A 23,216-nucleotide genomic window follows, 5' to 3' on the forward strand; every position below is an offset into this window, starting at 1 on the left:
TACATTTAGCTCACCCAAAGCTTTATCTGGTGCTTGGGTGAGAAGAAAAACAAAAATAGTTAAGGAGGATACACTATATTATACGCGCACCTGCTGTTACATGTAACAGATGTGGTGATACACAATTATTTTCTCGAAAAAGGCACAGAGATCCACGGGGACGTGAAAAAAACATCAACACTATCTGCATCCCTAGTCGATTGAGGAATGACACCAACAGAATCCTGGGGTCTGGCTGGAGGCCGTCCTGGGTGAGTCTGTGCCTGGGGCGGGGACCTCCAAAGCAGGACTTGGCGAGTGACCGCCTCCATCGGCCCCTCCGTCTGCTGGGTCAGGAGCTCAGCCTGAACTTCACGACAACACACAGGGCTCGTCGTGTCAAACTGGGAGGGGTTTTGGAAGCTACCTGATCAGGGTGAGAGGGGTCCAGCACGAAACAGGTTCCTTTCGGCCTCCCTCGCCCGCTGACCCCGAGGCCACGTTCCTTTGCGCCCTGCTGTGTGTCCCTTCACGTATGCAGGTCAGTGTTACACCCTGTTCTGCAAAACCCTTATGTCTAGTTAGGAGGCATCGAGAATCAGAGAGTTCCTGAAAAGTTACGGATGACTCACAGGGTAACCCGCAGAAAGGGTCTATACATTAGCAATCTCTAGTCTTGTGAATTTAGTTTCAGTGGGAGAATCAATCACAGGCCACAGTGGAGGCCACTGGCTGTCCCCTAAGGGGAGAGGGACACTGTAGTTCTCTGGTCAACCCACCTATGCTGGCACAGAGAGGCTTCCAAGCACAGCAGTGCACGTCGTGTGAACACACCAGGTATAAATTACAAAGTCATGGATGTATAAACAGATATTCTTAGAGGAGCATATTGCACAGAGTTGACGGTGGGAACTTGGGGGGTCACTTTCATTTTCTGCAGAGTATTAGCATTTCTCTCCCTTTGCTTGCATTTTGCATAATCCTGCACTGCATACGGGATTAGATAAAAAGTCAAAGTCTTCTGTAAAAGATCGTGTGATGAGAGGAGACGCGGCAGAGTTACTTCCAGACCAAACTGAACCCGGCCGGCGGCCAAATCGATGCCGGCAACGCATGCGGACAAAACTCACCGGCTGACGAAGGGGCCCAGAGCGCAGCTGACCGCCTCACCCCACAGCCTGGCCGCCCCACCTGATTCGGGCCAGTCTCTGCACACAGCAGGCATGTCCCTTGCTGACTCCCCGCTTCCCAAGCTGCTCCGGCCGCGCTCCGGAGTGGCCCTCGCGATCTGAACCCTCCTCGTGGTCACTGGGCTGATGTGGCCCTGTCGGAGGATCAGTGGCCAAGGCTCACGGGCGTCCCCTCTCTCTTTATAAAGTAACCACCCAACAACCCCTTTGAAGCAAACTTCCCAGCAGAATGTTCTGGGATAGAGGGGGACCTCTGAAGGAGAGGAGGACTCGAAAGCCGCCCGAGCCCCTGGGAGCCTCCCTGGCCCAGGGCCCCCCACTCCGCACCTGGCTGCGGTGGGCCGTCCCGTCACGTGGGGTTTGAGTGGCACCCCCGGGCTCCAGCCACTGATGCTGGCGCCCCCCTCCCAACACGCCAGACATTGGCCAATGTCTCCCGAAGGCAAGGGCGCCGACTGAGAACTGCCACCTCGCGCTCACAGGGTTATCAGCGTGCTTAGCGACCCTTCTCTACACAGAGAGCAGGGGGGCAAACTGAGGCCGGGCCTGGGCCCACAGGGGCCAGGCGGACACCTGTCCTGTCGACCCTGACCACGCCCGCATCACAGAGCCCCCGGAGTCACCTGGCCAGTCACGTCCACGTCCCACACGTGCCTCACACCCAACCGTCTGCATCTAAACCCATCTCGTCTACCCCTCCACCCCCCCTCCTGCATCCCCTAGCCCAGGGAAGGGTGCTCTGTCCACAGGCTTGTGTGCCCAGCAAGCCAGGCTCCTCTCCAACTCGGGCGGCCGCCAGCCTTCCTGCTGGGGTTCGTCCCCCCAACTGAGCCGCAGACAAGTGTGAACGTGGCTCTGCTCTGCCAGGACCTTTCAGGGTCTACCCCCTGCCCCTCAGCACGCGGGTTAATTCAACACCCCAGGCTGGGAATGCGGCTGCCCGTGCCCTCCCGCCCCTGCCCCCCTTCCTGGCAAAGCCGGCGGGGAAGGGGGTGGCTACCTCCTGCAGGGGCCGCTGCCCCCCACTTGATCTCATTCTAACTCCCACGCCTACACCTGCCCTGATCAAACAAGTATTTGTTTTAACTGGTGGATAATAAACCCCATATACATATACATGCCTACAGCAGAACTTGAAGATTTTCAACCAAAGTCCAGCCAAATTATAAACCGCCTTCTTGCAGGAACATCAAAATCTCACTAGCAGCATTTATAAAAACCTCTCTGCTATACTAAACTACTAAACCAAAGTGACTTTTTCTGGGTGATTTTTTTTAACATTCCTGAGATGAAAAAGGGAGTCCACCTGGGGCAGTGGCCACCCCGGGGACACACGGAGCGCTGGGCACCCCCATGGCAGATCGGGCCGATGGTGGCCGTACCCAACCAGGAGCCAGTCCTCCATCCTCTCTGGGACTGAGCCGGGGGAAGAGGATTGGGGCTCCCTCCACCTCCCTTCACACTTGGGTAAGATCACACGAGACGCAGAAGACTCCCGAGGCCCCCCAAGCCAGGCAGGAGCCGCCAGCCCGAGCTCCAGGTTTCAGGCGCCACTCGGATTCAGAGACCCTCCCAGGCTGGCAGTGCCCACTCTGCGTCACAGAGGGTCTCGGGCTTACAAGCCCTGCCGCTGTGGGATCCCCAGGTTTGAGAGAACAGTGGGACACACCAAGCGTCCTAAGTGCCACAGTTACCGAACCAGGCTCGTCCTGCCAGACACGCAGCAAGCTACAGGGGACACGCCAAGGTCAGCAGCAGAGAGAGGTTTACTTCCAAGGTAGCCACGCGAGGAGGCAGGAGGACAAGCCTCGGGCGCGCCTCCCCAGAAGCCGGGGGCGGGGGTATCTTTGGGACAAAGCAGCAGGGCACCCGGGGCAGGAGGAGCGTGGGGGAAGGTGATGGGGGAAAAGGTGTCATCGTGTGCAGGTGTACCTAGGCCACTGGCCTCTGCACGATCAGAAATGGGGGCGCTGAGCACCATCTTAGGGTGCAGTTTTCGGCCCCGTGATGTTAAAAGGTCAGCAAGCAGACACAGATGCAGACCCAGTTGGAGGGTCGGTGGTCCTATCTAGTCTCAACCAGATCAGCTGGAACCAGACATAGCTGATTCCAAGTTTCAGAAAACAGCTCGGGCAAACATCTTACTATTTACACTCTGTACTGCTTGGAGGACGTGCAAGTCTGAAAACGACCTTAATCAGTGGAGGCAGGTGCAATGGATCTGACGCAGAACGCACGGCTCCAGCAGCTCACATCCCCACTGCCTGCCTGCCTGCCAACACAGACTCCCTCCCTCTCTGACTGCAGACCCCGCGGGGCTTCTCTCCCGGCTCTGCGTGTGTGTATCTGTGTGTATCTCTGTGTGTGTATCTGTGTGCGTATCTGTGTGTTTGTGTATCTGTGTGCGTGTGTATCTGTGTATGTATGTGTATCCATGTGCGTGTGTATCTGTGTGCATGTGTGTATCCATGTGTGTATCTATGTATCTGTGTGCCTATCTGTGTGTATCTGTATCCAGGCATGTGTAGCTGTGTGCGTGTATCTGTGTGTGTATCCATGTGTGTGTTATCTGTGTGTGTACTGTGTGCACGTGTATGTGTGTAGCTGTGTGGGTGTGTGTATCCATGTGTGGGTGTGTGTATCCATGTGTGTGCGTATCCGTGTGTGTGTGTGTGTGTGTGTGTGTGTGTGTGTAGCTGGGGAAGGCAGGGGCCGAGCACACCCTGTGCCACAGCTTGGTCCTGGCAGAGCAGGCCCTCTAGGTTCTACAGGACACACTGCGGCTTCAGCTTGTCCCACCCATCCAGCTCTGACCGGCATCTCCTAACTCTTCCCCAGGCCCCCTCACCTGGACTCACTGCACACCCTTGTGTGCCAGCTGTGATGGAGGGCTTCACAGAACCACCAAGAAAACCAACCCACCGCAAGATGGCTTGGACGTAACTTCCACAAAAACATTCTCCTGTCTTCTCAAACTGGTTACTCCCCTAGAATTTGTTGCCACACCTCTGAGCACGTAAGTCACCAAAGAGTTTTAATCACAGGCAGCACGGTCCCCACAGGGCGTGTATTTTACAAGCGCATCCCGGGGACACACTGACCCAGTGCCACGAGGCAGCAACTCACGCTGGTACTTGGAAAGGATGCTTACGATCTGAGGGGCAAGTTGACGAGGCTCTGAGAACTTGCGTCCCGTCACAGTCTGAAGGGTCTTGAACATTTAAAAGAGAAAATCTCATCATGCGAGCAAACAAAACGTGCTCTGTGCCACCTTCCAGGTGCCCAGCAGGCAGGGCCAGGCATGCTCCCCACACACCTTCACCAGGTACTCTCCAGTGGGCAGCAGGCTCTGTGCTGGGTGCACACCACAGGGACACTGAAAACATCCATCCGGGTGTTCTCTGTCCTCGTTCTAATGTGGTTTCAGTTACTTCTGGTCTTGAAGATTCAATTGGAATCCAACAGAAACAAATTGTTTTCTTACCCTCTACAGACATTACAAATTTTGAGAAACAAAAGGCAATGCTGGTCACAAAACAAAGAACTAAAGAGTTACTATGTATTAATGACAAGAAGACTATCTTTCCATGGAGCACCATGAATTACCTCCATGATAAAAGTATTTAAAAAGAAAAAGAAGTCCAGAAAGAACCATTTGTGTCCAAAGAGTTAAAATGCAGTAATGTGGTCACGGATCGTCACCACCCGGAAGACGGCGAGTGTGTCTGTAGTGAAGAGGACGCAGGGAAAACACAGCCGCAGGATAAAAACACACATTGTTCCTAGAAGTGCTTTCTTCCTTCTATCCTCCCCTAATTGGGATATTAAATTGCATTTGGTACAATATTAAAGTTTAGGATACGTGTGATTAAAGTATAGTTTAGGACAGTTTTTTAACTTTAAAATTGAAATTTTAAGTAGCATCAACTTTTGCAATGCTATAGAAACTGAGCAGATTCGAAATAAAGACATATAGAAGGAGCAAACTTTTGATAAAATTAGGAAAAAAACATAAAATTTGAATACTTCTTTGATATTTTTATTTTATACTATTAAACATCTTATAAACCTAATCTCCAGCTATGACGCTCATTTTGGTCATCTGATTCATTGATAATAATAAATTCTACAACTTATCTGACATATTCCAAAGAAGTAAAGCATTTATAAGGCTTTACTGGAATGTATGATCACAAATAACTTGCTTGGGATGTAAAGTAAGTATGTTCTAACCACACACTCACTCGGGGACCACCTCTGTCCCTCAGCCAAGCCGCTAGTTCCCAGCCTTGCTCCCTTTTCTGGGAACGGTCTGTCTATACACCAGGTACCCCCTGCCCACACACACGCCAGATACACACACACCCAGATGCACACACGCCAGATACACACCCCCAGATACACACACACACGCCAGATACACACACACCCAGATGCACACACACACCACAAACACACACGCCAGAGATACACACACACCCAGATACACACACACATGCCACATACACGCCACATACACACACCCCCCCAGATACACACCCCCCCAGATACACACACACCCCCCCAGATACACACACACCAGATACACACACACACCAGATACACACACACCCAGATATACACACACATATACCACATACACACATGCCAGATACACACACACACACACACACACACACATGGCCACCTGACTGGCCCGGGGCTTTCTGCTTCCCAGCCGAAACCCCATCTCCTCGGGGAGGCCTCCAGGTCCCCCTCACCAGTGTGTCTGCCTGGCCTGCAGTCACTTTTCTGCCTCCTACTAGGTGGCATCTCCCTGAGGGTGGTCTTACTTGTTCCATTCAGAGCTGTGTGTGTCCCCACCGGTCACCTCACACAGGGCCTGGCCAATCCGAGTCCAGCCCTGGTCTCCACGTGTCACGCTTTGTCACACAAGTGCGCCGGGCATAATCATAGTAATAGTAATAGTAATAATTTCCACTTGTGAGGCCAACTGTGTGCTAAATGTATAAGCTCGTGTAATCCTCACAAACAACCCAGAAGGTAAATATTATGATCCTTGCTGGACAGATGGACTCACAGAAGATTTTCCAGATCTTCATTCTACTGAAGCCTGGAGGTCAAAGAACTCGTCCAAGCCACCGGCAGGGCCAGGACTCACTTTTTTTTTTTTTTTTGCGGTACGTGGGCCTCTCACTGTTGTGGCCTCTCCCATTGCGGAGCACAGGCTCTGGACGCGCAGGCTCAGCGGCCATGGCTCACGGGCCCAGCCGCTCCGCGGCATGTGGGATCTTCCTGCACCGGGGCACGAACCCGTGTACCCTGCATCGGCAGGCGGACTCTCAACCACTGCGCCACCAGGGAAGGCCCCCAGGACTCACTTTTGGCAAATCTATCAAAAAATATTTCCTGTCAGGCAGAGGCTAAAGAGACCCTACCAAACCTGAACACCAAGGGGGGACCGAGGCAGGGGCGCATCCTCTGCACCCACAACCAAGGGCCCCCCTCAACCCCAGTGTGCACGACAGGCAACCAAGTGCAGATGCTGACAGCCACAGACCCACTCAGAAATTAGCGAAGAAAAAGACCGTTCTGTCCAAAAAACAAACAATAATCAAGCAGCCATGTAGAGCAAACGGTTGGAATATCTTTAATTTTGAAGGACTTAAGCTTTCACTTACAAGAATATCCTTATCAATAATATATCAGGATAGGTCATTTTATTAGGTTTTGCACATTTTATAAAACCATACTCTAAATAATTTTGATTTCTTCTTAGAATGCGGCTCAAGCGAGTTAGAACTGCTGACTGGATGACTAAGATCAACCCCCTCTTCTTTCACTTTCAGATCCTTTGGCCAGACTTGAACGTGCCTCTCCCTGTGTTTCAGTTCAGTTTCAGCATTAATTTTTCTTTCTAATAATAAAGCAATCTATTTTAAGGGCCATTACCACCGGTTCAAATATTATAATTGTCACAAACTCAAAAAAAAAAAAAAGAGTTCTCATGCAGTAGAATCCTTTCCAAAAATGGACTGAAATTTGGTAACCAAACCTGGGCTGGAAGTTTCAAGGCTTTTGCTGAGAAGAGATGTGATTCTTCTGTGCTCCCCTCCCCAAGGAGTGCGACTGTGCCTCGTGTGACAGGCAGTTACCCTCCCACAAGGGTGGTGACTGAAGGGCCACCGTGTTCCAGAGGAACCACAGGCAATGCCCGCGGGACAGGGTGCCCACGCTGCAGGCCCGCAGCTCTCCCGGGACAGCTGAGGACTCCAGCCGCTGTCACCACCGTTCTCGGTTCTGTTCTACCCTTTTCAGTGCTCACTGTGACCCACGAACGCTGAGTGTGCTTCATGGCTGTGACTCGGGGGGAGAAAAGTCCCTGCTGTCTGTCAATCTGCTTATCTTACAAGTTCCTGGACGGCCGAGCACACAGTGGCTTCCGTTCCCCCAGGAGACCGACTGCCCATGTGTCAGCGCACACATACCCTGTGCGGGTGGTGAGATGGCCAGGGTCCCACAGACATCGAGGAGGCCAAGGGCGACCAGAGCAAAGACAAGTTCACAGTCAAAGGCACTACTCCGCTCCCAGGACACGCCATCCGTGTGAGAGGGATCACACGGAACAGGACAGGGCAGGTCCCCACAGAGCACCTGATGCATCGTGTCACAGCCTGAGACGCACGTCCACGGGAACTAGACGGCGATGAGGCCAGAGAGAAAAGCCGGGATGCTGGCAGCCATGCAGCCCCACCCCACGGCACCAGCACCAGGGCCCCTTCCCCGAGAAAGAGCCCGAGGGTCTGAGGTCACACCACCCAACCCCCTGAGTAATTACGCAGGTGAAACGTGCCTCCGGCAGCTCAGCCACCCCAACGCGTGGGGCCGGAGCAGAACGCTCCGGGTGAGAGCTCGCTGTGGAAAGGACGACCAGGGAATCCTGCTGCCCACGGCTCACCACCTCGCAGAGTCCAGAAACACCGCGCAGAAAACAAATTCACCGCACCGCGATCACCGTGCTCACACTGCCCCGCCATCCCCGCTGCCCCGTCCACGCCAGCGTGCCGCTCTCATCCGCTACACGACACCATCGCGGGCGGTGGGCAAAGCTGAGCTGCGACCTTCCAGACCCGACCCGCAGATCCACGTCAGGGCTGAAGGCGGACGCTGCCCTTCCCCGAGGCGCCCTCGGTGGCGCCCGCGGCACACCTTCTCCAAGGCCCTGCGGGGCGGGCCCCTCCCTCCACTCATCAACACCTGCTCCGGTTTGACAAGGAGAGTCAGGAGAGACCCCACATGCCCAACAGTCACGTCACGATCACTCAGTGACCACATGGCCACACTGTCCCGGCACCTGGGGGAGTGGCGTCCCAGGCCCAGCAGACGACAGGTTTTGGATGTGATCAGGGAGGAGGGGAGGGGTCACGGGTGGAGGTCCCCTTGGGAGGCAGCGGGGGGCCCACAGGCCCGGCTGGTTTCAGAGACAACTGCGCGCCAGCTACCGCTCCCCGCGGACATAACCCCACGGCCCGCTGGGGCAGGTCGCCGATGCCCCTGCTGGACAGACGAGCAAGCAAAGGCACCGAGGGGTGGGGGACCTGCTGGTCGCTGACGGAGCCAGGACAGATCCCAGCAGGTGGGGCTTGTGACTGGTTAGGTGAGCTGCGGAGGACGGTCCAGGCTGCTGCTCCGCCCCTGCGCCCGCTACCTCCTCACTCAGCAGCCTTCCCTGGGCGCCTCCACGTGAGGCCTTAGATTAAAGGATCTTCGGGGCTGGATTATGTGACATCACCGCCACCCGCGATACCAATTCAGAACAGGAAAAGGCCACAAGGAGAGAGACAGACTTAAGTGGCTTCACAAGAAGGGAAGAATTTGGATTTCTAACGAGAGCGAGGCATTTTGAGGACTAAACCTATAGACCGGTTTTTGATCTCTCTTCAAGCATTACACATTTTCTCCTACAGCATAAATGTCACAAAGTACTTCTCCACTCCGAGACGTGTGCCCGAGACCTTGCCACCAAGACAACAAACCACGGTCTCGAGAACCTGCCACCTGCCACGGCCCGTGATGGCAGGTCCACACCCGCCACGGCCCGTGATGGCAGGTCCACACCTGCCCCAAATCCCACGGGGGCAATGGAGGGGAGCACGGAGACTGACAGGTGGACGCTGGGTAAGCACCCTCCCCCTCTGCATGTCCACATACCCCACTAGACATTTCTAGAACAGTTTTCCAATCTCAGTCAAAACAGGCAAATCTTGAAGGTAGCTACTTCTCAGGTACCCTACCGAACCCAGGCAATCCCCAATGGCTTTTCTCATATAGAAAAAAATTTGTCTTCTAACTCCACAGAAATGGGAAATTCGTTCGGCAGCTTGATGTTTCAAGATCGTGTTCTCGAAGCTCCACAAGGCGGTGGGCGGGTGGCACCCAAGCACCCCGACCACCTGGAGGCCACAGTCCTGATCACAGCACACAGGCGACATCACTCAGGGATACGCCAGTAGCTTGGATATTTTGGTGTGAAATCTCCTGATTTAAAATGTTGACTACAATTTGAAAAGGAAAAGAAAACCTCACTGGACAAGTCAAAAAATATCTGTGGGCCAAATTTAGCCCAAGGGCGACCCATCAGCAGCCCCCGGTGAGGACAATCTGTAGTTACTCTGACCCTACGGATTACAAATAAAATTGTATCACCCATAATGGCTACATTTCACCCAGTCTAGCCTGACACACAAAAAAAATTTAAGTAAAATTAGATTCCTATCACTTTGGAAACAAAGTTGGAAACAAACCAACACAGCTCCTCTTCGATTTCTTACAAGCTCTGTAAGGTTATGCAGCTGCCACTCCAGGGTTATTTGTCTAGAAGAAGAATGGCAAGTCCTACAGACTTATCAATAGCAGGTCACGTTTCTATTAGAACAATAATTGTTTCCACTGAATGATCTATGTTAATAATTAAATTTCCATTTGTAACTATTTCTTATTGGGTTTTTGTTTGTTGGTTTTGTTTTGTTTTGGGCCACACCACACAGCATGCAGGATGTTAGTTCCCCGACCAGGGATCTAACCCATGCCCCTTGCAGTGGAATCACAGAGTCTTAACCATTGGACCGCCAGAGAAGTCCCTTACTGGTTTATTTCAATAACACAATAATTTCAAACAAAACTGTAAGTATATCCTAGTTAGTTTAGCCCCGAAGTTCCTGATGTTCAGATAAGGTGCTGGTCAATTATAATTCACTTGATCCAGTACAATGTGACCTTTGACCCTTGTCTGCACACCCGCAGTGGCCAGCACGTCACCAGGACACCAGCCTGGGAGGGAACCTGGTGTGCGTGTCCCATGTGCTGCAGGGGCCCTGACCGTCTGTCCACCACGGCAGCTCTGGCAGCTACCCGGGGATGCTCACAGGAGCAACCCTCCTCCCCAGCAGCCTCCTCCCTTTTCATCTCTTCTGACCCGAAGTCGAGCCTGGCTCACAAGCCCGCCTTTCCTCACTCCGGCCAAACAGCAGTCCCCACTGTTGACCAGAAGGACCGACAGTGGATCCAGAGTAGAAGCCAAGGCTGGAACTGGGCCCTGGCGCTTCCCAGCTGTGTGACCTTGGGCAAATGCCTAGCATCTCTGTGCTGAGTTACCTTCTCTGTAAAATGGGGACACGTGAGAATGAAAGGATTCTCACCTAAAGTGCTGAGAAGAGGGCCTGGTGCCAGGCCGCACCCACGTGTGTTAGCTGTTCTTAGCGCTCTCCATGGCAGGGGGCAGGTAACATCTCTTACTATGACTCGGGTGCATGAGGCTAAGTGTCCTCAGAGGTAATCCTGTCCGAGACACTCTATCCCCTTAGGCTCAAGAAACTCCAGAAGGTGGCAAGAGCCAGCTGGCATCCTCACCAGCCAGAGACTGTACAGGCCCTAGGAGGGAAACATGGGATCTACAGAAAACGGCACGTGAGGGCATTTAGATAAGGGACCGGGGATGAGAGGAAGAGGAAGGGCAGCAGGCACTTTTCTTAGGAAAAGCGGCCCGACCAGTGGAGCTGCTTACAGTCAGGTTTACAGGGAGAAGAAGCGGGCTGGGGGAGCCGGCAGGGCAGGCCGGGGCCCACCTGGAACCCCACGGGCTCTCTGAGTCTGTGGGCTGAATCAGTGTCCAGCTCAGTTGAGTCTATTTTTAAACCTTTCTAGATCATTCCAGGCACAACATCTTTGGCATCCTTAGGCCCTAAAATATTTCAAGATGTACTTTTCTCGTAGAAGATATTCAATTATCAGGTATATCATGGTTCATGCTAAACCTTAACACACGTGAGTCACCAAGGCTCATGAGTAACCATTAAAAAGCCCAGGCACTGCGCCCGAAGCTGCCCCGCCAGGCTCCACTCACGCGCTCAGCACTGCTGCGGGCCCACCTAGCTTCAGACAAGGAGGCGGTGCTGGGAAAAAAAACCCCGCCCTCTGGCAGGTAACGGTCGGATGTGGGGAGGCCTCTGAGAAACGACTAAGTTGATATACGTGTTTTATCAACTTATCCAGAGTCATAAATGCTATGGAAAAGGCAGCAGAGCAGGTCCACGGGGCTGGGGGGCTGCAGGGGGGTGGGATGCCTCACGGACAAAGGCTGATGGCAACCTAGGAGCCGGGCAAAGGCCCTGGGGCACGAGAATCCCTGCGGAGCTTCAGGACAGGCAGAGGCCAGTGGGGCTGGAGCAGAGGGAGTGCAGAGGGAGCTAAGTACCACGGAGGCGGAGGCGGTGCCAGAGGCCAGGAGGGCGCAGTCCAGGAAGCCCCAGGCAGGGACGAGCGGCTCCAGAGGCTCACCGCCTTGGACTCTCATCTAAGATGCCTCACGGCTCCTGGGCGCCCCTGTTGAGCTGTCAGGTGAGGCACGGACAGTACAAAGAGTCAGTAGCGCGTGTTTCCGTGGACCCAGACCTCTGAGGCAGCACCGCTTCTGGCAAATGAGCCTAAAGCCCCGGCCCTCGGACCCCCTTCCACGGAACATTCTCTATCAGGCCTCCCAGGGCCCTTGGGTACCAGGGCAGACCCGCTGCAGGCCTGGTACCATCCACCCGGGCCCCCAAGATGCCATGCAGACGTGGGCCAAGGGGTCCCCGGGAAGGAGGGAGCGGGCGTGCTCTGGATGGAGGCCTGGGAATCAGCGGCTTCGCGGATCGGGTGCGGTCTCATGTCCACTGGTTCCCTGAGAAAGGCTGCACAAGGCGCGTGTGGCCAGAGAGGAAGCCGAGACGCGGGGGCTGCTGGGGCCACAGGCCGGAGGGCAGGGCGGGCAGCCCCTCTCCACCCAGGAGCCACTGCTCACACACAGGCACACGTGCACATGCTCCTGCAGTCTCTCACACACACCTGTGCACACACTCACACACGTGCACCTGCCCTTTGAATGGGGCGTGGAGACAGGATGCAGACATCACAGTGCTGACAGTTCGCTGTCGTCCCCACATGAAGAAACGTCATCAACACCGTCCGGAAAGATAAGGCATCAGCGTGTCCTCCTGACTCACAACCCGGAAACCAGAGCAGCTCCGGCCCATCCTGAAACAGTCCTGCCTAAGAGGGACTCGCTACCACCTTTGTCACACTTTGGCCTTTGACCCCGGCCATTGCGGGGAGAGCCCAGCAGTCCTGAAGCACCAGTGGTCTAGCGACCTGGCCAAGCGTCCGGTTCCAGGTGGCCCCCGGCCCTGCCGCCCTCGGGGTTCTGCTCCATCAGCACCCGTGAGAGGACTGGGCCTGGCCTTTCAGGAAACGCCTCTGCCACACCTGCTTGGGACAGGGTTCTCCTCGGGTCCCCAGGCCGTAGATTCAGGGGACAGGTTGCACTGACCCTGGACCTGTGGACCGTATACCGTGGAGTCAACTCTGGCACAACTGCATTTCCACACACAGGAAACAGCCCGTCCCCGACTCCCACTCGCACAGCCACAGGCTCCTCCGACCGCGTGCTACCCTGTGCAAGCATCCCCAGCCTAGTGACCAGGAGCCCGTGTGGTGCCCCCGCCCCCGGCCGCTGGGGGCTGCAACCAGACTGCTTCCTGCTCCAAGAACCCTGCTCTCTGCCCACCTGCCTGCTAGGAAAGGCAGTGGGCACTGCAGAAACGAACCCCGGCATCCACGTCCTTGCAGGGGGCGTACCCCAGGATCTCAGCGCCCGAGCTCTGGAGCAGCCCCCCACCTGCCCCAGACTGCCATCTCTGAAATGGGGACAACACCAGGATGGCTCCAAGGGCTATGGTGAGGATTACTTGAGGCGGTAAGCACAGCACTACAGGCATGAGAAAGTCAGCCTAGACAAACACAGTTCCGACCAGGATGAAGCAGGCGCATCACCGCCTATCCCTCCTCTGATGGTGACCAAGAGGTCTGGACAAGATGGGAGGGAGAGAGTTAACTGAAGGCGCCAAAAGCAAAGAGCAGTAGGCCAGTGGCCGGAGCAGCATCCACGCAGAAGGAGCAGCGCCCGGCAGTCTTCCAGAGCCTTCCTTTCCTCTCCATCCCCAGCTCTGAGCCAAGGGCAGCCTGAGATCTAGAACAGCTCACTGGATGCGGACAGCAAACACCCACCCCTCTGTCCAGAGGAGCCAGAGCGTGGCCGGCAGGGCTGGGAAGGGCGCCCTGGCTCTGCCTGTGAACTGACACACGCCAGGCTCCCGCCTGGCCTCCGCGTGCTGAACCATGGGAGGCACAGAGGAGCCTCAGGAGCCAAACTGCCAAGTGTGCCAGCTCCCCGGCCCCAGACTCACCCCTGAGTGACAAACACCAGGGCGGCCCCCCACAGCGTGAAAAAGGCCTTGAGAGCTGGACTGATGTGGAAACCCCTCCCACAACGTGAGACCGACTTGCCGTCTGTGTACAACCAGGCTGAGCACCTGCCTAAGAAAAGAAAATTCTCCAAAGGACTTTGACGGGACCCAGAGCCTTACAAAGAAATATGAAAAATGTCCAAGGTACAAAATTAATCAGCACACCAAGAACCAGAAAACGCTGACATGCCCAAGGGAAAGACAGTCCACAGACGCCCGGCCTGAGATGACCCAGATGTCAGAGGCATCAGACAAAAACTTTAACGTGGTCGGTATAACCGTGCTCGGTGAGGTACAGCTGAACATTCTTAACATGAATGGAAAGATGACAGAAGTTCCCAGGAGAGAAAAATAAACTATTAGAAGGAAGCAAATGGGAGCTTTAAAACTGAAAGTACAGCATCTGAAATAAAACATCCACTAGCTGTGCTCAGTAGCGGAGTGGGGGTGATAGAGGAAAGCCAGTGAAGCTGAACAGGTCAGTAGGAATAATCTGTTCTGTATAACAGAGAGAAAAAATATTTTAAAAAATGCACAGGGACCTTCCGCTGCCGAGATGATGGACGAGGTGTGCTTTTCCCTGTTCCTCCGCTAAGCCATGTATCACACAAACGCCAGGGAGACTCTGAAAGGTGGGGAGAAGGAGGAAGCTGGCCGGGGACCTCGGGACCAGGGAAGGACAGGGGTGAGTTCCCTGGGTTTCCTTTTGCTTCATGCACCTCAGATTTGAAGAACAGCAACCTGGAAATGCCAGTGGGTACAAACCAAAAACCCCAACAAAGAGTGCCCTCTCTGGCCAAAGTACCAGGGGAAGGACAGCCCAGTAAGACAGGAAACTTCTAGACAAACAACAAACACACAGGAAACCTGGCCTCATGCCCACACACCAGCAAAGTCCACCTGGGAGCCTAGACTTCCACCCTCAGGGGTGTAGGGAGGCACCCGACACTCCCCACCAGCGTGGCGTGGCGTGAGGGAAGGCAGGCAGGGAGCCAGAACGTTCATCCCAGCCAGCTGGTAACGAGCCTCACTCCTCACAGGGGTCGGTAGAGACAAAGGGGGAGTGGACTTCCACCTTCACTCAGCAGTAGTGGGGTGGTGTCAGCGGAGACCTAGGGGAAAGACAGGATTTTCACCACCACCCACCTCCACCTACCCAGGTGTCAGGAGACCCTTGGAGAGCCCCTTGGAGAGCAGTTGTGAGGCACCCCTACCCCTTCCAGCCAAGGGGGTCTCTGTGCAGGCCTAGTGGGGGGCCGGAAGTCCTAGCCCACCCAGCAGCAATGAGGCGCCCCTCCCCCCGACTGTCAACAGGCCCAAGGGGAACCTGGATTTCTTCCCCCACCTGGCGGTAACTAGTCCCCCTCTTCCCTGATGGAGCAGTGTCAGAGAGAGCAAGCTAAAAGAAGAAATTTAAATAAGATCCAAAATTTCATAACAGTACAAAAATGTCCAGGTTTCAATCTAAAATCAACCACAATGCCAAGAACTAGGAAGATCTCAAAATGAGAGAAAAAAAGACTATCACTGGATGCCAACACCGAGATGACAAAGATGTTAGCATTTTCTGACAAGGACCTTAAAGCAGCCACTACGAAAAGGCTTCACGAACAATTACACACCTGAAACAAATGAAGACCTATAAAGACTCAGCAAAGAAAAAACGTCTTAGCAAAGAAGTAGAAGATATAGGGACTTCCCTGGCGGTCCAGTGGTAAGGAATCCTCCTTCTAATGCAGGGAATGCAGGTTCGACCCCTGGTCGGGAAACTAAGATCCCACATGCTGCAGGGCAACTAAGCCCATGTGCCACAACTACTGAGCCCTCGCGCCTCAACTAGAAGGCCCGTGTGCCGCAAATTACAGAGCCCACGTGCCCTGGAGCCTGTGCACCACAACTAGAGAGAAGCTCACATGGCTCAACAAAGATCGTGCATGCCTCAACAAAGATCGCGCACGCTGCAACTAAGACCCGATGCAGCCAAAAATAAATAAAATAAATAAATAATAAATAAATCTTCAAAAAAGAAAAAAGAAGTAGAAGATATAAATAAGACCCAAATGGACATTTTAGAACTGAAAAATACAGTAACCAAAACAGAAAACAACAGGTGGACTCAACAGCAGAACGGAGGGGCAGACGAAAGAATCAGTGAACTGGAAGATGGGACAACAGAAATGACTCAAATTGAACAGCAGAGGAAAACAGAATTAAAAGCAAAAACAAAACAAAACAAAAAAAATGAACAGAGCCTCAGAGACCTGTGGGATTATAATGGAGGATCCAACATGTGTGTCACTACAGTCCCAGAAGTAGAGAAGGAGAGGGGCTGAAAATGTGTTCAAAAAATAATGGCTGAAAACTTCCCAAATTTGACAAAAGGCATAACCTCAAATATGACTAATCCAAAGAAATCCAGTCCAAGACACACTACAGTCTGGATTCTGAAAATCAAGTACAAGGAAAAGAATGTTCACATCAGTGAGAAAGAAACACCACCTAACCTACAGGTGAGAAAAATTTGAATGACAGTGGATTTCTCCTCAGAAACCATGGAAGCCAGAAGGAAGTGGCACAATATTTTTCCAGTGCTGAAAAGAAAAGAATGGTCAACCTGGAATCTTACACCCAGCAAAAATATCCTTCAGGGATAAAGGAGAAATTAAGACATTTTCAGATGAAGAAAAACTAAGAGAACTTGTTGCCAGCAGACCTATCATAAAAGAAAGGATGCAGGAAGTAGAAATGAAGTGATAAGAGTCCGGGGGGGGGGGGGGGGGTGGCAAAGAAAGAACAGAGTAAGCAAAGATATGGGTAAACACAATAGGATTTCCTTTGCTTCCTGACTTTTCTAAATTATGTTTGTGGGTGGGAGAGAAAATTATAACACTAATGTGGTTCTAAATGCATGTAGAAGAAATAATTAAGACAATTTCATTATAAAACGGGAGAGTAAAGTGACGCAGAGAGGTAGGGTTTCTGCACTTCACTCAAATTGGTGAAATGGCAGCACCACAAGATTGGGATGAGATACGTATATATAGACCAATACCTTGGGGAACCACTCCACCTCTGTACAAAGAGGTGCACTCAAAAACAATATGGATATTTTACCACAATAAACAGCTAATAAAAAAGATGAAGATATATAGACAAATCAAAATGGAATTCTAAAAAAATATTTTTAAGTAATTCACAGGAAGGCAGGGAAAAACAGAGAAACAAAAACCAGAAAACAAAAAATAAAATGGTAGACTTAAGCCCTAATATATTTACATTAAAAAGACATAAATTGGCTTAGTTAATTAAAAAACATGAGTCAACCCTATGCAGTCTAAAGAAACTCACTTCAAATCTAATGATGTAAGCAGGTTGAAAGTGAAAGGATGGAAAAGACGTGTGCAGCAGGAGTGGCCGTGTCAATCAATAAAGTAGACTCCAGAACAAACACAATGATCAGACACAGAGAAGGGCATTACACAACGAAAAAAGGGTCAATCCAAAATGAAGACATAGCAATCCTGAATATGAATGCACCAAACAACAGAGCAGGAAAACGCATAATGATAAATAATGGTTTAGAGCAGGGTCGGCAAACTTCAGGCCAAATTCAGCTTGCTGCCCACTTTTGTAAATAAAGTTTTGTTGGCACACGGCCATGTGCATTCACTCTCATGCTGCCTACATCAGCTTTTGTGCTAAAACAGCAGAGCTGAGAAGTTGTGACCCACAGAGCCTAAAATAATTGCTATCTGGCTTTTGAAGAAAATGTTTGCTGACCTATTTTAGAGTAACAAATAAAAGTTAACCTTTGAATTATCTCAGATTACAGTATTTATGACCACGTTCGCCTACTGTTAAGTCATGTAACCTGAACATAACTGAGGCAGGTGCCTAGAGAGACAGATGGCAGGCAGCACTGCTGTTTTCCTGACATCTGCTTTCGAAACCACAAAAGCCTGTACGTCTCTTCCGACAGTGAATCACATGCAAATCCAGAATGAGATTCTATTTTTTTTCTGAAACAGGTAGACAGGATTGCCATTTATTTCCTATTCAAATATACTGAGATTCCTCCTATCACACTGTGCAGGTCGTTAGCTTTACATCATCTGACACTATCTACAGCACTTCTGACTTCCTCATGGGGCATAACTACGACACATCAGGGGATACTGAAACACAGGACTACAGGATCTGTGGTGTTTACGCTTTAGGGGATTCTGTAGAATTTGTGGGCTTTACACAAACCATTCAGCTTCCCAGCCACTTCCAATGGTTTCGAACCCACATCCTCCAGAGAAAAGTCAAGGTGCTGGGAGAGCAAACAGCAAAGCAACCACTCCCCCCACGTTCTCCTGCAGCGGTGACCCCAGGACATGCTGCATCCCACACAGCCGGAGCCCAGTCCCGAGGTGGCCTCCACTCACCATGTGGCCAGGGGCAGGCCACACCTCACCTCCCATATGTGGCCATCCACACAGGGTTGTTCAGCACCTGCCGTGCACAGGCACACGAGGAGCCCCGGGAGAATGGGGACGAGGGACACAAGGAGGGGGTCATCAGTATCTTAACAAACACACAGAAAATATATTTTCTAAAGCCTAAACACAGTTCCTTAAGTACTTGTCTTTTTCCTTAGGACAGATGATCAAACATGGCAAAGTCACCAAACTATACACTTAAAATGTGTGAATTTTATTGTATGCAAATTATGCCTCAATAAAGTTGACGTTAAAAAAATCATGTTTTGGGCTTCCCTGGTGGCGCAGTGGTTGAGAGTCCGCCTGCCGATGCAGGGGACGCGGGTTCGTGCTCCGGTCCGGGAAGATCCCACATGCTGCGGAGCGGCTGGGCCCGTGAGCCATGGCCGCTGAGCCTGCGCGTCCGGAGCCTGTGCTCCGCAACGGGAGAGGCCACAACAGTGAGAGGCCCGCGTACAGCAAAAAAAAAAAAATCACTGTTGAAGGTTAAGACTAAGGGTGATTCTTTTTCTGTGTGCTTTTCTGTTTTTCTAGATTTTATTAAATCAACATGAGTTACTTTTGTAAGCATAAAAAAACTTTTTGTTTTAAGTATCTGTGGCTTGCCTACCTTTTGCTGGGCACTGCGTAGGGGTGTTGGGGACACTCTATAATATAGCAGTGACCTACCCAAGGAGCACCCCATCAGCCCTGGGGCATCCCAGATTCGGGGGGAGCTGCCAGAGGAAGGGGAGGGTTTCCTTCAAAGGTGGAGCCTGGGCACTGCCCCACCCCGCCCCAGGGTGCCAACATACTCCTCCCAGCCCCAACTCTAAAGGAACACATCCAGAGTCTCTTTTCCTGAACCCCGGGGGGTACAGCCCAGATACAGTTTCAGTCTGTTTCAAGCTGAACTAGCCCGACCCACTGTGAGAAGACTGGGTCCGGGTTTCCTGTTTTCAGTCTGCCCCACTTCCGGCCAAGCTGGCGCCCCGGAGCCTCACAGCTTCCTTAAGAGCAGCTGTTCCTGGGTCCAGACAACGCTGCCCCCTGAAATCCTGGTGCCTCCTTTGCTCTCAACCGCTGAGCCCCCTCACAGATGAAGGAGCGTGGGCCTGGATTAAAAGCCAGCTCCCTTCTGGACATTACAGTCAACTGCAATCAGTTCACAACTTCCATTTTTCCTGTCTGAAAACAGGAGCGATGCTATGGAGAAACTGAGAGGGTCAGATGAAGCGGCTGCACCCAGTGCACGCGGCTGCCCCGGGGCAGGTCCCGCCTCTGTCCTTCTTCGAAGGTGATCTCAATTCACTCCCTACCCCATCAGTCTGTTTTTGCACAGCCCTCCCCTCCCTTCCCTCCCCGGCCAAGCCACAGTCCATCCCGGCAAGCAGACACACCTGGGACTGTGGCAGGCTGGGTACTGCCACTCTGTAACTGAATCAAATGTCCCGTGGACTGATTCGCGTCTCCCTAGTGCCAGTGCTGCTCTCAAGCATGGAATCATCTGACTCAGACCCCACTGCCCTGGGGATGCAGCTATGAGGAAAGCCCCAAGCTGCAGCAGCTGCGTCCCTGCACTGCTGACCCACTGCTTTCCCAGGGTGGTGGGTTGCACAGGGGGTGCCAGGGCTCCCACAACCCCAGCCTCTCCGGGGGGGCGACCAATCTCTTGCATACCAGTCCCTGTATGAAAGGGTCTTCACGGTTTTTAAGAGTGAAGTAACCACCGTTCCCGGGAAGAGGGCAGGCAGCTGTGCCAGTGAGGGGCTGCCCCAAAGCACGCCACACAAAACCGAGGATCTGAGGACCGGAAACCATAATGGTAGCCGGCTGAGGATGCCAACGCTGAAAGCAGGCAAGGGGTGACTTCCCCACCGAGACGTCCCGACGGGTGGGGTCTGTCCAGTGTCCACATGGCCACTGTGGCCTGAGGGAGGCCACACCACCCGGTGCACAGCAGCTGGAGTTGGACCCACCACGCCTCAAACCCGGGTTCAACCACTAGTTGGGCCGTTTTCTAAAACTCTCTATATCCGTAAAATACAGGAGAAGCTGCCCCGCAGGAATGCATCATGTTTGAATGGGATACAGGACAGAAGCACAGTGGCTGCGCCCACGTGCCCCACGAAATGGCAGTGCCCCATCCTTAAGCCGAGAGGTTTACAGGAAAGCTCAAAAGCCCTCGGGGACAGGCCAGGCAAGACCTAGTCGTGTGGTGCCAGGAGGCCGGAGGATGACGTCTGAGGAGTGACATGTCTTCCCAAGGGGACAACAGAAAGCTGGTAGAAGGGTAGCGCCTCAGGCCCCCAGCCACAGATAAGCTCTCTGCAGACCATGCTTCTGGTGACGCCGAGGCTAGAAACCAAAAGTCCGAGATCACCCTTGACCTTAGCCCCAATTAACCGGCCAGCTCTGCCTCACCGCTCCCCCACCAGAAGCGCCACACAACCTCAGTGTCAGAAAGCACCCCCAGACCCATCGCGGCACCCCTGACTGCCCCCAAGGCATCTGAAAGCCATCCCAAACTCAGAACATCCACCAGAGAACCCTGACCTACACACCCCTCCCCGATAATTAACCACGAAATCCCTGCTCCTGCAGTTTCAGTAACTACTAACCTGGAAATCACGTTCCCCTGGCGCTGCTCATTCAACCCAGGCAGACCCAGCCCTGCTCACCACCACTCCCACCAGGACTAGGCCAGCAACCTCCCACCTGCAGTCCCTCCTCTGTCTGCTCTCCTCCAAGCTGCCACAGGGATCCTTTCTCCAGGTTAAGATGGATAAAGCCCTCCAGGGGTCCCCATCTCAGCCCATGCCACCCAAACAGCCCCGTTTCCCCTCCCCCATCTCCCTCCGTTCCTGCAGCACCCCGTGGACCTCCGGCCTTGGCACTTGTGGTCTTCCTGCAAGGACCATCTCTTCCCAATGTGCACAGGTCCCTCCAGGGCTCTGGTCCAATGCCCCCCTGCAAGTGAGGACTTCTGGGACCCCCTGCACCACAGCGACCTGCCCCTACCCTGCAGGGCTCTTCTGAGACATACACGCCCCTATGTGTTGCCCTCTTGTCTCTCCCAATAATGGAAAATGCTCCATTGCGGCAGGGACTTTGTCACGTGCGTTGAGCAGAGGCGAGGATTACCGCCGCGCCCTTCCCGGACAGGCCCTCAATAAAAAATTGCGAAAGACAAATGAATGAGATGGAAACACACCCACACTCGCCAGCCCTGGGCTTCCTCTCCTGCCATGGACGCCTCCCCCCTATACTCACTGTCCAAAGGCGCCTCCTGTAATCCTCCTCCTCCCGCCAGGAGTCAAATGACACCTCCTTGATAAGCCTCTGCCCACCCCTCTGCCGCCGACGTCTCGGCCCCGGGAGCCGCTGGCCCCTTCTCCTTGGGGAGAGAGAGTGCCCTTTTCAATTAAATTACACTTCTCCAAATCGGAGGGCCTCCGCAGGTCCTGCGTCCAGCCTGTTGCACCGGAATTAACACCCACACCAACCCCACCAGGGAGCACATCCCAGACAGAAGATCATGAGCCTTTCACTTTACAACAGGAATTCCTGACCCCGCTCTGGATCCCCGCTAACGAAAAGCATCTGTACTCGGGTTCAACTGAAACCGAGTGCGGGGCGCCGGCACTCCCTCGGGATCCATCCGTAATCAGTCTCACAATCGACCCGGATGGTGCCTTTCAGATACTTGCGGGCCGGTCACGGAGATGCGGCCCCGTCCAGGCGACCCCTCCCGGGCCGCAGACCTCCCCTGCCGTCACCACCCCGCGCCTCGCCCTCCGGGGTCGCATCCTCGCCGGGACCGCAGGCGCCCGGGCTCCGGCCCTCCCCGCCGGCACCTCCCTCCACCCACGCCCCCGCCCCGGCGCTCGCTCTTTGTCACTCCGGTCCCGGAGTGTACACACCCTCGGAGCCCGGTACTCCTCCCTGCCAGCTGCTGCCGGGACCCCGGGCCCCATCTCCGGGCCTCCGGTCCCGGGGCCCCCGCCTGCCGGCCTCCCCGCCCCCTCTTCCCCGGCCCCTCCCTGCCCCGCCATCCCGGCCGAGCCCGCGGGCCGGCGGCGACACTCACCCGCGCCGGGGGCGCCGGCTCCGGGCCCCGGGCTCCGCCACCAGCGCAGCAGCGCCCGCGCGGGGTCCAGGCTCACTGCGCAGCGCTGCTGCTTCACCCATAGCACCGAGCGCAGCGGCTCCGCGGCTCCCATCGCGCCCAGCGCCCAGGGCGCCGCCGGGTCGGCCAGGCTGAGGGCGCCGGGCGGGCGCGCAGACGCCGAGGGGCGCTGGACCGTTAGCGGCCCCTGGAGCCCGGCCGGGTCGCGGCTGCGGCGGCGGCGGCGGCGGCGTCGGCGTCGGCGGCGGGGCGGGCGGCTGGGCGGTGCTGCGTCACCCCGTACGCAGAGCGGCCGCGGGGGACCAGGCGGGGGACCAGGCGGGGGACGGGGAGGGGGAGGAGCGGGGGAGGGAGAGAGGGTCGGGCTGGGGAGGAGGGCCGGACTGAGGGGACTGGGAGGGGGCTAGACGGGGGAGGGGAGGAGTCGGCCGGGGGATGTGGGGCGGGGCGAGAGGACAAGGAAAGGCTGCGAGGGGGACCGGGCGTTGGGACTGGGAGGGGACGAGGAGGGGACGGACGAGGGGGGTGCCGAGCCGAGGAACCAAGGGGGGGTCTGGGCGGGGGGACCTGAGAAGGGGGCCGGGCGTGGTGGGGGGGAGAGGAGAGAGGAGGGGGC

The 23,216-nt window shown here is 54.3% G+C and overlaps 1 protein-coding gene across 1 annotated transcript in view; it reads right to left on the reverse strand.

Moving 5' to 3' along the window:
- Positions 1 to 22,694, reverse strand: part of CERK (ceramide kinase) — a gene marked incomplete at its 5' end in the record, with an annotated part of 48,415 nt that extends 25,721 nt beyond the window's left edge. Inside the window, one exon of the mRNA XM_079714434.1 lies at positions 22,562 to 22,694. Within this exon, the coding sequence (XP_079570560.1) occupies positions 22,562 to 22,694 (133 nt within the window). The remainder of the gene's footprint in view (positions 1 to 22,561) is intronic.
- Between the last annotated feature and the right edge of the window lie 522 nt (positions 22,695 to 23,216).

The sequence above is a fragment of the Hyperoodon ampullatus genome (assembly GCF_949752795.1).
Source record: "Hyperoodon ampullatus genome assembly, chromosome: 11".
In the NCBI taxonomy this organism is placed as follows: Eukaryota; Metazoa; Chordata; class Mammalia; order Artiodactyla; family Ziphiidae; genus Hyperoodon; species Hyperoodon ampullatus.